Source organism: Colobus angolensis, unplaced genomic scaffold (genome assembly GCF_000951035.1).
Source record: "Colobus angolensis palliatus isolate OR3802 unplaced genomic scaffold, Cang.pa_1.0 Scaffold113, whole genome shotgun sequence".
Classification (NCBI taxonomy): Eukaryota; Metazoa; Chordata; class Mammalia; order Primates; family Cercopithecidae; genus Colobus; species Colobus angolensis.
Window position 1 is genome coordinate 4,821,142 of NW_012112364.1, and position 13,646 is coordinate 4,834,787.

General features: G+C 41.0%; 1 protein-coding gene across 1 annotated transcript in view; it reads left to right on the forward strand.

Annotated features, from left to right (window-relative positions):
- The first annotated feature begins 9,245 nt into the window (after positions 1 to 9,245).
- LOC105524067 (POTE ankyrin domain family member A-like) overlaps positions 9,246 to 13,646 on the forward strand; it is a 21,915-nt gene continuing 17,514 nt past the window's right edge. The window contains 2 exon segments of the mRNA XM_011959187.1: positions 9,246 to 9,434; positions 9,437 to 9,542. Coding sequence (XP_011814577.1) covers positions 9,246 to 9,434; positions 9,437 to 9,542 — 295 coding nt within the window.

Here is a 13,646-nt window from a genome sequence, read left to right on the forward strand (position 1 = left end):
CCTTCCTTTCTTTCTTTCTTTCTTTCTTTCTTTCTTTCTTTCTTTCTTTCTTTCTTTCTTTCTTTCTTTCTTTCTTTCTCTCTCCCTTTCTCTTTCTTGTGTTAATAAAGTTTGAGTCAATATGGAGCTGTGAGTAAAATCTTCTCTCAAATCATGGCCTACAAAAGGATACTTTAGTGTGTGGTATTTCTGGTTTTGCATAGAGAGTGAAAAGTTATGAATGGTTTGCACACCTACATTCCGTACATTCATTTATCTAAATATGAGTTTTAGAGTCATCATTCAGTGACAGGGCACAGTCAAAATTTTTTTCGTGTTACTTGCAAATACATGTTGTGCTACTCTTTTGTAGGCATGGAGATGTTCTCTTTTGTAGCATGCCAACTACAGAGGTAGCAGATTAATTGGGAGGCCTTCAATACATTTCAAAGACTAGGAATATAAACAATGTTTACAGAATTCTCCCTTTTTTAAGATCTTAGGTTATAGTTTTGAGCACAGGTTAGTTTCTTCATTATATTTAAACTGTGAAAAACTGTTGTTCAGAAAGCTCTTAATCCCAGCATAATAAAGCTTAAGCCATGTGCTCAATTCCTAACTTCTTCTATTCCCAAGTCTTTAATTTGGATAACCAGTGTTCATTCCTATACAGCTTACCACTAGCATGATGGTGGACGAATCTTTCCTGCTGATATGATACATGAATATAATTCCTTGTTTTTAAGCATATTTTCCCTTCCCAAAATTGAAAAAAAAACATGAATAGTTAGAATGGCAACATGGGGATAAAAATGTTTGAAAAGCACCAAGGACTTTGTAGGTGTATTTCAAAAATTACACTTAGATGTGGCAAGGGTGTTAAATGAAGGAATACTTTAGGTGGAGACAGGTTATGTACTTAATAATTAGAATAGATTTTCAAGATGTTAACATTAAAAAAATTCACTGAGGATAATTGTCTTCAGCTCTGTCCATGTTGCTGCAAAGGACATGATTTTGTTCTCTTCATGGCTGCATGCTATTCCACGGTGTATATGTATTAATACCATATTTTCTTTATCCAGTCCACCATTGATGGACTTCCAGGTTGATTCTATGACTTTGCTATAGTGAATAGCGCTGTAATGATCATACATGTATATGTCTTTTCAGTAGAACAATCTCGATTCCTTTGAGTATACCCAGTAATAGGAATACTGGGTTAAAAGGTAGCTCTATTGTTTAAGTACTCTGAAAAATCTCCAAACTGGTTTTCACAGTGGCTAAACTAGCTTACATTCCCATGAACAGTGTATATGTGCTTTCTTTTCTCTGCAACCTTGCCAGTATCTGTTATTTTCTGACTTTTTAATAACAGCTATTTTGACTGCTGTGAGATGGTATTTCATTGTGGTTTTGATTTGCATTTCTCTAATGATGAGTGATGTTGAACATTTTTTCATATGCTTCTTGGCCATGTGTATGTCTTCTTTTGAGAAGTGTCTGTTCATGTCCTTTGCCCTTTTTAAAAAATGGGATTTTTTTTTTTTTGCTTGTTTATTTAAGTTTCTTAGATTCTGGATATTAGACTTTTGTTGGATGCATGGCTTGCAAATATTTTTTCTCATGTGTAGATTGTCTGTTTACACTGTTGAGAGTTTCTTTTGCTGTGCAGAAGCTGTTTAGTTTAACGCAGGAACAGAAAAGCAAATATTGCATATTCTCACGTATAAGTGGTAGTGAAACGCTGAGTATCCATGGGCACAAAGAAGGAAACGACAGACACTGGGGCCTTCTTGGGGGTGGAGGGTGGGAGGAGGGTGAGGATTAAAAACTACCAATTGGGTACTACACTCGTTACCTGGGTAACAAAATAGTCTGTACACCAACCCTCTGCAGCATGCAGTTTACCCGTGTAACCTGCGCATGTACCCCCCGAACCTAGAACAAAAGTTTGAAAGAAAAAAAGCTAGATCAATATAATAAAATCTTATGCACATAAAAATTTAAAAATAAGGTGAAGGCAGTATTTCAAATTAATAGGAAAAGAATGTAATGTTCAATAAATGATGTAAGAATTACTTGGATTTTTGGAAAATTTAATAAACATTTCTGCCACATACAATGTACAAAAAATATTCCAGGTTGATTAGAAATTTTAATATTAAAAATAAAATATAAAATAGCCTAAACAAAGAAAACAATTAAAATGGAGATGATGTGTTGGGCAGGAGAAGTGAAGGAAAACATCCAATGGGAAGATCTGGATGAGAGGTAACTGTGTGTTAGTTTAATTTCAATGGGTACAGGAATCTTTTCTTTTCCAAAGGCAAAGCCAGTGGCAAGAAGATACATAAAGATCAGCATATCAATAGAATAGTGATCACGTTTCAAAAACTTTGATTGAATATTCTCTTATATGTTAGAAATTGTCCTGCTTAAAATCATGAGTTAATATTTTTAGGAACATGCTCATTCACTGACAAAGTACCTCCTTGCATCGAAGCACGTGTCTCTTTTGTTCATCTAGATTGTAGCCTTGAGAAACCCTATTTCTTCCCTCCCAAGCTCTTCACTTTGCATCAACTGCAAAATCACATTTATTTGCATAGGTGGCACCATGTTTATGGAAAAAAGATACGTGGATTTTGAGTTCACTGTTAATAAATGTCCATCATCATCAAATCTAGGGCAGTGAAGAATAAAAGAACTGTAGGTTAGCCCGGGCAAAAATACCTAGAACGAAGAAAACATTGGAGATCTGTCTTCAGACTAGAAGCAAATCCAGACCAAAGATCCCTCCTCAGATCAGGAATAAATCCCTCAAAGAAACAGCGAGAACCTATGGATGCTGATGTTAATAACCAGTTTCAAAAGAGAATGCAGAATTCAGTCTTTTCAAATAGAAATGTCTTCTCAGTATCTTTAATACAATTTTCAAAAGAAATGAATAAACATAAGCTTCCCAACAATAATCCATGGTCTATGTGGACAAAGGTCATGTCTATTATTTTTACTAATTTGGTCTCAGTTTTAGCATAGTGACTATAGTAGAATAGTTATTCAGAAAGTACTTTATTTTATACACTGAAAATATGAATTACCTTCCCAGCTTTGCTCTGTGTCAGAGGTGGAGTAGCAAAGAAAATATGAAAATATTGTTACCTGTGGGTGTCATCTGTATTGTGGATGTCCCGTCAGTATTGTGGGTGTCCCGCCAGTCTTGTCGGTGTCACAGATGTCTTCTGAGTGTTACATCTGTATTGCAGGTGTTCTGTCAGTCTTTGGATGTCGTATCAGTATTGTGGGCATCATATCAGTCTTATGGGTGTCATATCAGTATTACAGTATGTCATGATACGTCACAGCAGTATGATAACTCTTCTGAAAACACCCTCACAGACGTACCCAGACATAGTGCTTTAACAGCTCTCTGTGTATCCTTTATCCAGTCATGTTGACACCTAGACTTAACTATCACAATAATTCATGGCAAAAATTTTAGAATTTAAAAAAATTGTATAATGAAATCTGGGCAACATAGCCAGACACTGTCCCTACAAAAATATTTTTAACAATTAGCTGGTCGTAGTGGCACGCATGTGTAGTTCCAGTTACTCTGGAGGCTGAGGTGGGTGGATCTTTGGAGCCCTGGAGATTGAGGCTGCAGAGCTAGGATCGTGCCAGTACATTCCAGCCTGGGCAACAGTGTGAGGCTCTCTCAGAAAACAATCAGCAATACTAATATTCTTAGGAATAAATTTAACCAAGGTACAAGGCTTGAACATGGCAAATGTCAAAACATTGCTGAAATAAATTCAAGAAAGCATAAATAAATGGAAAGACACCTCATGTTCATCAACTAGAAGACTTAATTTTTAAGATGGCAGTACTACACAAAGCAACCTACAAATTTATTGCAATTCCTGTTAAAACCCCAAAGTCCTTTTGGCAGAAATCCACAAGCTGATCTTAACATTTGTATGGAATTTCAAGGGATCCAGAATAGTCAAAATAATGTCAGAAAAATGACCAACTCAGAGGCTCACATTTCCAAATTTCAAATCTTACTACAAAGCAACAGCAATAAAAACAGCATGATGCTGGCATAAGGACACATGTATAGATCAATGGAACCGAATGTTGAGTCCAGAAATAAACCCATACTGATTTTTTTTTTTTTTGAGGCAGGGAGACTCACTCTGTCTCCCAGGCTGGAGTACAGTGGCACCTTTATGGCTCACTGCAGCCTCTGTCTCCTGGGCTCAAGTGATCCTCCTGCCTCAGCCTACCAAGTAGCTACAGGTATGCACCACCACACGTGGCAAATATTTTTATTTTTTTGTAGAAGTGGAGTCTTGCTATTTTGCCCAGGCTGGCCTCGAACTCCTGGCCTCAAGTGATACTCCTCTCTTGGCCTCCCAAAGCATTGAGATGATGGGTGTTGTGGCCTGTTGATTTTTAAAACTGGATTTTCTTTTCTTTTCTGTTCTTTCCTTTTCTTTTCTTCTTTCTCTCCTCTCCTCTCTTCTCCTGTCTTTTTTTTTTTTTGAGGCAGGGATTCACTCTGTTGCCAAGGTTGGAGTGCAGTGGTGTGAACACAGCTTACTGCAGCCTCGACCTCCCAGGCTCAAGCAATCCTAACCTCCTCTGTCTCCCAAGTAACTAGTATTACAGACATGAACCATCACACTCGGCTAATTTTTAAATTATTTGTACAGACAGGGTTTTCTTGAGTTGCCCAGACTGGCCTCAAACTCCTGGGTTCAAGCAAGCCTCCAACCTCAGCCTCTCAAAGTGCTGGGATTACAGGCATGAGTTACCACCTCCAGCCGGGAATTGTTTCCATAATTACATTCTCATGTTTGTTGCTAGTGTCTAGAAATACAACAGATTACCGTGTGTTGACATTTTGTGCTGTAATTTGGCTGAATTTATTCACTGGTTTAAATAATATTTTGGAGGTTCCTCATTATTTTCTGTACATCAGATAGATTGTGTGGTCTGTGAATGGACAGTTTTACTGCTTCCTTACAGGTATGAATGCTCTTTACTTCTTTTTCTCTCCTATTTGTTCTGGATGGAACTTCCAGTACAGTGTTGAATGCAGTGATGAAAATGAACATTGGTGCCCTGTTCCTGATCTCAGGAGTAAGGCATTGGGCCCTAACAATGGAGATGGTGCTAGTTACGGGTTTGGCACAAAGGCCGATTGCTGTGTTAAGAAAATTCCTATCCCTAGTTTGTCAGGTGTTTTTGTGATGAAATGGTGTTGACTTTGTTGAAAGTACTTCCTGCATCTATGGAGATGAGTATGTGGGTTTCTTCATTCTGTTTATTTGGTGTTTATTTGCAGGGATGGCTTTAGTATGCAAAACGAGCTTGATTTTCTGAGAAAAGTATTTAGTGATCATGGTGTGTAATTCTTTAAATATGTGCTAGTATCAATTACAATTATTTTGTTGAGCATTATTAATTGTATAATTATACCAGACATTGATCTATACTTTTCTGTTCTTGTGATGTCATGTCCTAGTGTGATTTAGTCTTAAATTGGGATGAGATTGAAAATGGGTTGGTTTAGTATTTAGAGTATTAAGGGTTAGAAGTTTGCAAGATAAAATTTTGCAGAAATGGGACGTACCTGAGGGATTGTGGGGAAGCGTGGGATGGGGTCAGGATCAGAGTCTGAGTGTAGGGCTGGGTAGCAAGATAGTGCCTGTAGCCTTCACCAACAGTAAATTGTAGCAGTCCTTTTTAATCTTGCAAATCAGGCAGGCACAGATGTTGCAGTGTTGTTTTAATTGTCACCTCCTTGAGTTTCTTGTTGAGGCTCAAACTCAACAGGAGTGCCTGGGAAGAAATTAGCATGCAAGAAGTGAGAAGACTGGAGTGCAACTTTGCGACAGTGCACCAGCCAGTGTCGGAACTGCAGGGGTTCCCAGCTTATCTTAAATTTTGAGGAAAAATAACATCTTTTATACTGTTATCACACAAAGAAACTGGGCTTTTTCAAATTTGTATGGCTAATTTTATATACTTTCGTTATTATATCGTGTAACTAAAAGTTTTTTTTTTTGTTTTTTGTTTTTTTTTCCTGCTTGGGAAGTTGGCAGGGGGCAGGTCTTTGCTGGTGAGTCTGCTCCGTGTAAGACTTTCTGTATACTTTTTCATTCTTGTTTGATTTTAAGATTTTTATATAAATGCTGCTTCTTAGTGTCCTAAGATGTCATAAAATTATCTCACATAAAATTTGAAGAAACAGAGTTGTTAGAGGGTTATGTAGAAGGCAAAAAGAATGTCGTTATTGAAAAGATTTTATAAAACATTTATTTCTAAAAAGTGAGATTTTACTACTAGGCTATGCTTCTAACTATCCCTAATCATAAATTTTGTTTTATCCACTTTTGTTCACTCTGAAAATCAATTATATTATTAACGTTATATTTAAGAAGTTACATGTGATACCAATGCAATATTTTGAATTTGTGTTTAACTTTGAGGAAATATATCTTAAATCAAAATTGGTAAAACTGATTTGGTCTGAGTTTGACCTGAATCATAAAACAGTGGAAAAAAATTTTTTACCAGGACTTTCAAACTGTCTCCTATTTCCTGTGTGCCTAAGTGCGTGAATTCATGCACATAATGGGTAAATTTGATGCCCTGTAAGGTGGTGAGAGTATGAAGGTCCCAGTGAATTAAATTATGACACAGAACTGAAGAGCAAATGTCTTGAGGCAAGATGGTGAAGTTGAAGTGTTGTCCTTATCAAATAAGAGTAGAAAGTTTGTGGTACTTATGGTTGCTTTGTGAACTGATTATATTCTTTGATCATGTATCAGTTCTTTTATTGTAAAAACACATGAGTGTTTTATTATTTATGTATGTTAATAAGTTTTCCAATAAGGTCAGTGTATCAATATTGTCTTTTGTAATTTCTGTTGTTTTCTTTGAAGAATTTTCTACCACTTATCCATAAATGTTAATCTATATTTTCTTCTGAAATGTTTATTTGTATAATGGTTTCATTTAAAGGACTGAACACTTTTGTTAGTCTAAAGTGCTTTTTCTCGGAAGTTAGTTTATATTAACACTGTTTTACAAATGAGAAATCAAAACAGTGAAATTCAGAAATATTACAAATCTGTTAAGAGGTGGAATAGGCTTTGGTCTCAGTCAATATACCTTTAGTCCCAGGCTGTGCTCTTAGCCATGAGGCTTAGCCCCAATAATCTTTTTATTTGTGAAGTTAACAGAGCTGCACTGCAGAATTTTTAAAAATTTTTTTAAACTTTAAAGTTCAGAGGCACATGTGCAGGTGTGTTATGTAGGTAAACTCATATTATGGGTGTTCGTTGTACACACTGCAGAATTTCAGTCTTCAAACTTTAGTTCATTTGAAATAGGGCCTGAATACCATGACTATAAAACTATTATAAAACAAGACTTTTGTGGCTTAAGTTACGTACATTTTTCAGTGACAGAATAGACAACAATATTAAGGCTTAATATATAACATTAGGACCAGACATTCATTTTATTTTTCCTCTTTACTGAGACTTTACCAATATTCCTGTGCCAGAGAGCATAGCACAAGAAATCAGAGCTGTGAAATTCCACAGTCCTTAGATATTCATCCTAAAACATTCCTGCTCAGCTATTTTACTATCTCTTTTGGAGTTTATTTTGGTGTATGTGTTGTGACGTGCGTAGTCATGCCTTCTTCTTAGTTGATTTTTTTCTGAGCCATTTGTTTAATAATTCCTGTTGAATCTCATTGGTTTGTATAGCTTCTGCTATGTTAGTAAGTTCTTAGCCTCCACATTGTTTTCCGTTGTTACCTAGTCTGTTGGCAACCTCCGAAACCATGGAGGTCTTCCGGGGCCAGGGATGTGCAGCGATCAACAGGGGGATAAGGAGATAGAGCGAGACTGCGTCTCCAAAAAAATAAAATAAAATAACATGGAGTCTCGCTCTGTCGCACAGGCTGGAGTGCAGTGGCTCAGTCTCGTCTCACTTCAACCTCTGCCTCCCGGGTTCAAGCGACTCTCTTGCCTCAGATTCCTGAGTAGCTGGGGACTACAGGCTACCACACGCAGCTATTTTGTATTTTTAGTAGAAACGGGGTTTCACCATGTTGCTCAGGCTGGTCTCGAACTCCGGACCTCAAATGATCCGCCCGCCTCGGCCTCCCAAAGGGTTGAGATGACAGGCATGAGCCACGGCGCCCGGCCCCACTTTCCACTCTTAGACCAAAGCGCCCACAGTCCGGGCGAAGCAGCCTCCGGGGCTGCGTGGCAGGAGGGTGGCGGCCCCGCTGTGGGTCCTGCGCCTCCCCACCGTCCGCCGCGGGGAGCCGGGTGTGGCCGCGCAGCACTGGCAGAGTTCTGGGTCCCGGAACCTCCACACCCGGGCGCCTTCTTCCTGTCGCCTCCTGCAGGTGCTCCCCGGCGCTCACCGCCTGCCTGCTTAGAGGCTGGGCGGCAACCCCGCCGCTATCGCGCGCACGGAGCGCAGACCCCGGGCCGAAGCCCAGGCCGTGGCCGAGCCAGGTGGTTGGCCCGGCGGCAGCGGCACCAGGCGGGAACCAACCGCCCAGCCCCGACTTGGTGACCTCCGAGTGCCCGGCGCCCACGACCCCTGTGGTCTGGGCGGGGACCAAGGAAGGGCGGGCCCTCAGGCCGGGCGGGCTGCGCACCCCTGACTGAGGCTGACCGAGGCGAGCCCTGGCCGCCAGTGACGCGGGAATTGCAGCCTCGCCGGCACGCAGAGCCGCCGCCGGAGTGTCTGGGTCTTTCTCCATTGGAGGCCTCGGCATTCTCAAGTTCCAGCCGCTCTCGCCCCGTCCTGCGTCGAGACAGCTTTCCCACGGGCCGCCTGTCCTTCTCCACGGCCCGAACGCTGGGCCAGCTCCCACGAGGGTTGGCAGAACGCAGGGCCGGTGACAAGCTGTGGCGGACACGGGTGACGCTAGAGCCTCGCACGGGCACGCTCAGCTGCCGTTGACCGGCTCCGAGAGCCGTTGAGCACCGGAAGTTGCTGCCACGTGCAGCGAGGCCCCCAGCGGTGCGCGCGCCCCTCGCTTGTAACTGCTGGTTTGGCGTTCCTCGCTCGGCGCGGGCTTGCTCGGCTGGCGCTGGCTTGGCCTTCCTCGCTTGGTTTGGCGCTACCCTTCGGCCAGTTTGGAAACTGCGTTTCCTGCTTGGAGGGGGGTGGCTGAGGTGATCCGTTCGGTAGGAGGCTCCCGAGGCTGGGAAAAGCAGATGGGGACTGAGGTTTCCCAGAAGCCGACAACGTCTGCCTGGAAGGCCTCTGGCTTTGGGAGCAACGTGGGCAGGTGGTGCTGCCGCTGCTTCCCCTGCTGCGGGAGTTGCAGGCAGGACGGCGGGGGCTGCGGAGTAGAGCCCTGTGACAGCGCCTTGCTGGAGCCTGGGTACCACGTCTGCCTGGAAGAGAGCTCGGCGATCTCCACAGAGCTGCCTGGTGGGGCGCAGTCCCCAGAGTGGAGCTCATCCTCATGCTCAGGGACCCTGGCTTGGACAAGAGAGACAAGAAGAAGAGGTAACGGGCCGGGCGGGGGCTGGGAGGGTGGGGAACTGGGAGAAGCCCCTCCCCTGGGGATGGGGATGGGGCGAGCCCCCCTGTCACCGGCCCAGCTTTCTCGCCTCCGCAGGCCCCGCAGCACCTGGGATGTGGGAGCCTTGGAGGGGTCAGGGCCCAGGCCTCTTCATGAGCCCCGAAACGAAAACCGCACGCTGCCATGATTTCCCTACAGTGCACTTCAGAGACAACTTTAAAGTGATTTAACTTCCAAAATTAAGTCTATGTATTTTCTTTTTTGTTTATTTTTTGAGACGGAATCTGGCTTTTGTCACGCAGGCTGGAGTGCAGTGGCCTGATTTCGGCCTCCCGGATTCAAGCGATTCTCCTGCCTCAGCCTCCCAGGTACCTGGGACTACAGGTGCGCACCAACATGACTGACTAACTTTTTCCTGTTTTTAGAAGAGACGGGGTTTCGTCATGTTGGCCAGGCTGGTCTCGAACTCCTGACCTTCAGATGATCCCCGGCCCCCGCCCTCAGCCTCCTAACGTGCTGGGATTACAGGTGCACACCAACACGCCTGGCTAACTTTTTCCTGCTTTTAGTAGAGACGGGGTTTCACCATGTTAGCCAGGCTGGTCTCGCGCTCCTGACCTTCAGATGATCCGCTCCCCCTCGGCCTCCCAAAGTGCTGGGATTACAGGCGTGAGCCATCGCACCCGGCCCGACAGTTTATTTTTAAAGTGCACACTTTAAAACATGTTATCCACATTATAGAAAAGTGTATGTAATGAGAGAAACAGTTCCCATAATATATTAACTTCTGGGCTAAAAATTCTTTGGATAAAATCCAATATCCATTTTATATCCATGTACCCCTATGTAAATATATACTTTACTGAGGAACTTTAGAAGGAAACATTAAAGTGGGAAGATGGTTCGTGTTCTTGAATAGGAAGAATTATTTCTTTCAAGATGGGAGCTCTGTCTGTGTTTATCGATGTCACCTACCCCAAATAAAAACACCAAAGTTTTAACATTTAAAAATTTCACATGCTATATTTTATTGTTATGATGACATTAAAATTCTTTTGTAATGCAGTGAAAACCAATTTGCCTTCGTAGATATCAAAATGTGCTTTTAATTTCTACAAATGGTTTACTAACAGCTGGAAGACGTACATGAATGGAATAGAATACAAAATCCAGAAACAAACAAAATCAAGTGCTAAAAAAGAATATAGCACTTGATAATGGTGGCATTTCATATTAGTAGAAAAAGATGAATTATTTGTAAATGGAGTGCCTGCTGTTTGGAGAAAGCTAGCTAAATATGTCACAAAAATAGGTTCCGGATGGAATATAGATTAAAAATTTTTAATATACAAAAAGAAAACTACCAGAAGAAAACACAAGTACCTGTTTACACACACACATTTTTATGTTGATAAAGACCTTCCTAAGGAACTCACAAGCAAGCATTTTGAAGGTTCGTTTAGCAAAATAGAAATGGAAACACGCCATATATAAGAAAAAAATTGATAAAACACAACGTATTTGCAATGTATTTACAACATACATGTATATACACATATCAGATAAACCGTGTATTTTCATTTTACAGAGAATTCTTTGAAATCAACAAGGAAATAAGCTTAAAATTGGGCAAAGTACTTTTTTGCAGCTCTACAGTTGACCTACACACATAGGAAAACACAGCTCTACAGCTGACCTATGCACATATTTAGTGTTTCTGGTAAGAGAAGGAATTTAAGTTAAAAGAAGAATAAAATACTGTTTTCTATCTACAAAGTTGTGAGGATGAAGAGCAGTGGTACTTATAAGGCTGAGTAAAAAGCGTTGCTGATGGCTTTTCAAATAGACAATTTGGTGGTAAGTGCTACATTAAAAATGTATATGCCCTTTATGCACCAATTCCATGATACTGAAGTATCTTTAGGAAATTATTAGATACATCCAATTTGTTCTCCTTAGTACTGCTGAAAATAGCAATGTTTTAAGAAGAACTCATATAGTGGATTTTATCAACCAATTTCAGTGCACGCACACGATGGAATAATATGTAGCCATCGAAGGTGCCAATAGATGCAGACATATTGAGGGAGAAGAAAAGGAAGAAATAGATTAACAGTTAAGGCTGGTCCTCAGGAATGCTGTCTGCCTGAAAAATCACAGCTACAGTGCACAGCTGCAAAATAGAGCAGCTTGGAGAAAAACTCAGACTGCAGAAACTGCCTGCCTGCAGAATGACAGCCTGCAGTGCACCTGCACAGATAAGCAGACAAGGCAGGCAAAGTCCCTTTGTTCTTTGTGTGTGAGGTCCCAGGAAAAAGTTTCCTTCACTTTTGAGGCATGTACACGGTGGGAACTTGCACAGGGAGGCGGGGTGCCTACCTAAAACAAACCCACAGTTGTACAAACAAAAGAAGCAGTGCTTTATGCTTGTCTAGAGACATACCCACACCTACATAGATGAGGGGGAGTTGTGAAGACAGTTTTATAGGTAAGAAAAGTTACTCAAGCAGTTACAGAAATGAGAGCAGTTTTTTATAAAATCTTTTTAATTCAACTGTAACCTGGCAGTCCACTCAGACACCCCTCTCCACTACAGAGAGCTTTATTCTTTGGCTTCTTAAACTTTTGTCCCAACCTCACCCTTTGTGTCCGTGCTCCTTAATTTTCCTGGTCATGGACCATAAGCTCTACTACTGTCAGGACCTTCCATCCTTAAAAACTTTGTGTGTACCTGCCTAGGCTGAGCAAGCTGAAGAGACCTAACATTGCAGTATGAGGACTTCATCCCAATGGAAGCTTTTCCTCCCTCCCTTCATACAAAAGTATTTCTGAAGGTAGAAAATAGTAAAAGAGAACCTTCAATTGCCATTTTGGAAATTTAAATCCTAGTATTAGTCATTGGAAATATCTGATTTACATACATTCTGTAAATCTAAGTACCGAATTAAATGAACCATAACCATTCATTTGAATCCAGAGTTTCTGTTGGCTTAAATATTTTTGAAAATAAAAATAAGAATTACTTGTTTAAAAAATTTGTTGTTGTTTTAACTCCAGCCCTCTTTTGTTATAGTACTTTTTAGAACTAAAGTTTATTTAAATGCCAGTCATCTTGGTAGAACTGTCCTAGACCTATTGTATATGTCATACTCTACTTAATGTGAGGCACCATGAATTGTATGATGCCCCATTAGTCTTATGTATTATTAATAAGGGAATTTTTTAAGTATTGCCAATTATAGTTATAATAAGTTATGAATTATAAGTGGCATACCAATGTGAGAAATGTTAAAACAGAAAATGAGCATGTTAGAATTATTGACATACAGCGTCAGCTCTAATCTTTAAAACATACCTCAAAGTGTAGGTATAATTGTATTATTTTACTTAATTAAACTGTCTTTGTTAAGTAGTAGTAATGTAGCAGGGATGAGTCGCAGACAAAACTCCTCAGACGCCGAGTTAAAGAAGGAGGGGGTTTACTCGGCTGGGAGCATTGGTAAGACTCCTGTCTCAAGAGCCAAGCTCCCTGAGTGAGCAATTCCTATCCCTTTTAAGGGCTCACAACTCTAAGAGGGTCCACGAGAGAGGGTCGTGATCGATTGAGCAAGCAGCGGGTACATGACTGGGGACTGCATGCACTGGTAATCAGATCAGAGCAGAACAGGACAGGGATTTTTACAGTGCTTCTCCATACAATGTGTGGAATTTATAGATAATATAACTGGTTAGGTCAGGGGTCGATCTTTAACTACTAGGCCCAGGGTGTGGCGCCAGGCTGTCTGCCTGTGGATTTCATTTCTGCCTTTGTAGTTTTTACTTCTTTCTTTGGAGGCAGAAATTGGGCATAAGACAATATGAGGGGTGGTCTCCTCCCTTAGTAATAGCAAAAATTATAATACCTAATAATTATTGAGCTGTTACTTGTGCTGAGAACTGTTCTAAATGCTTTGCATAGAGTCTCATTTAGGCATCATAGTGGTTTTCAATGAGAGAGCTACTATTTTCATTCTCATTTTATTGATGAGGAAATTCAGGCACAAAATAGCTAAGCAATAGCTAGAAAGTGGCAGCATTTAATTTAAAG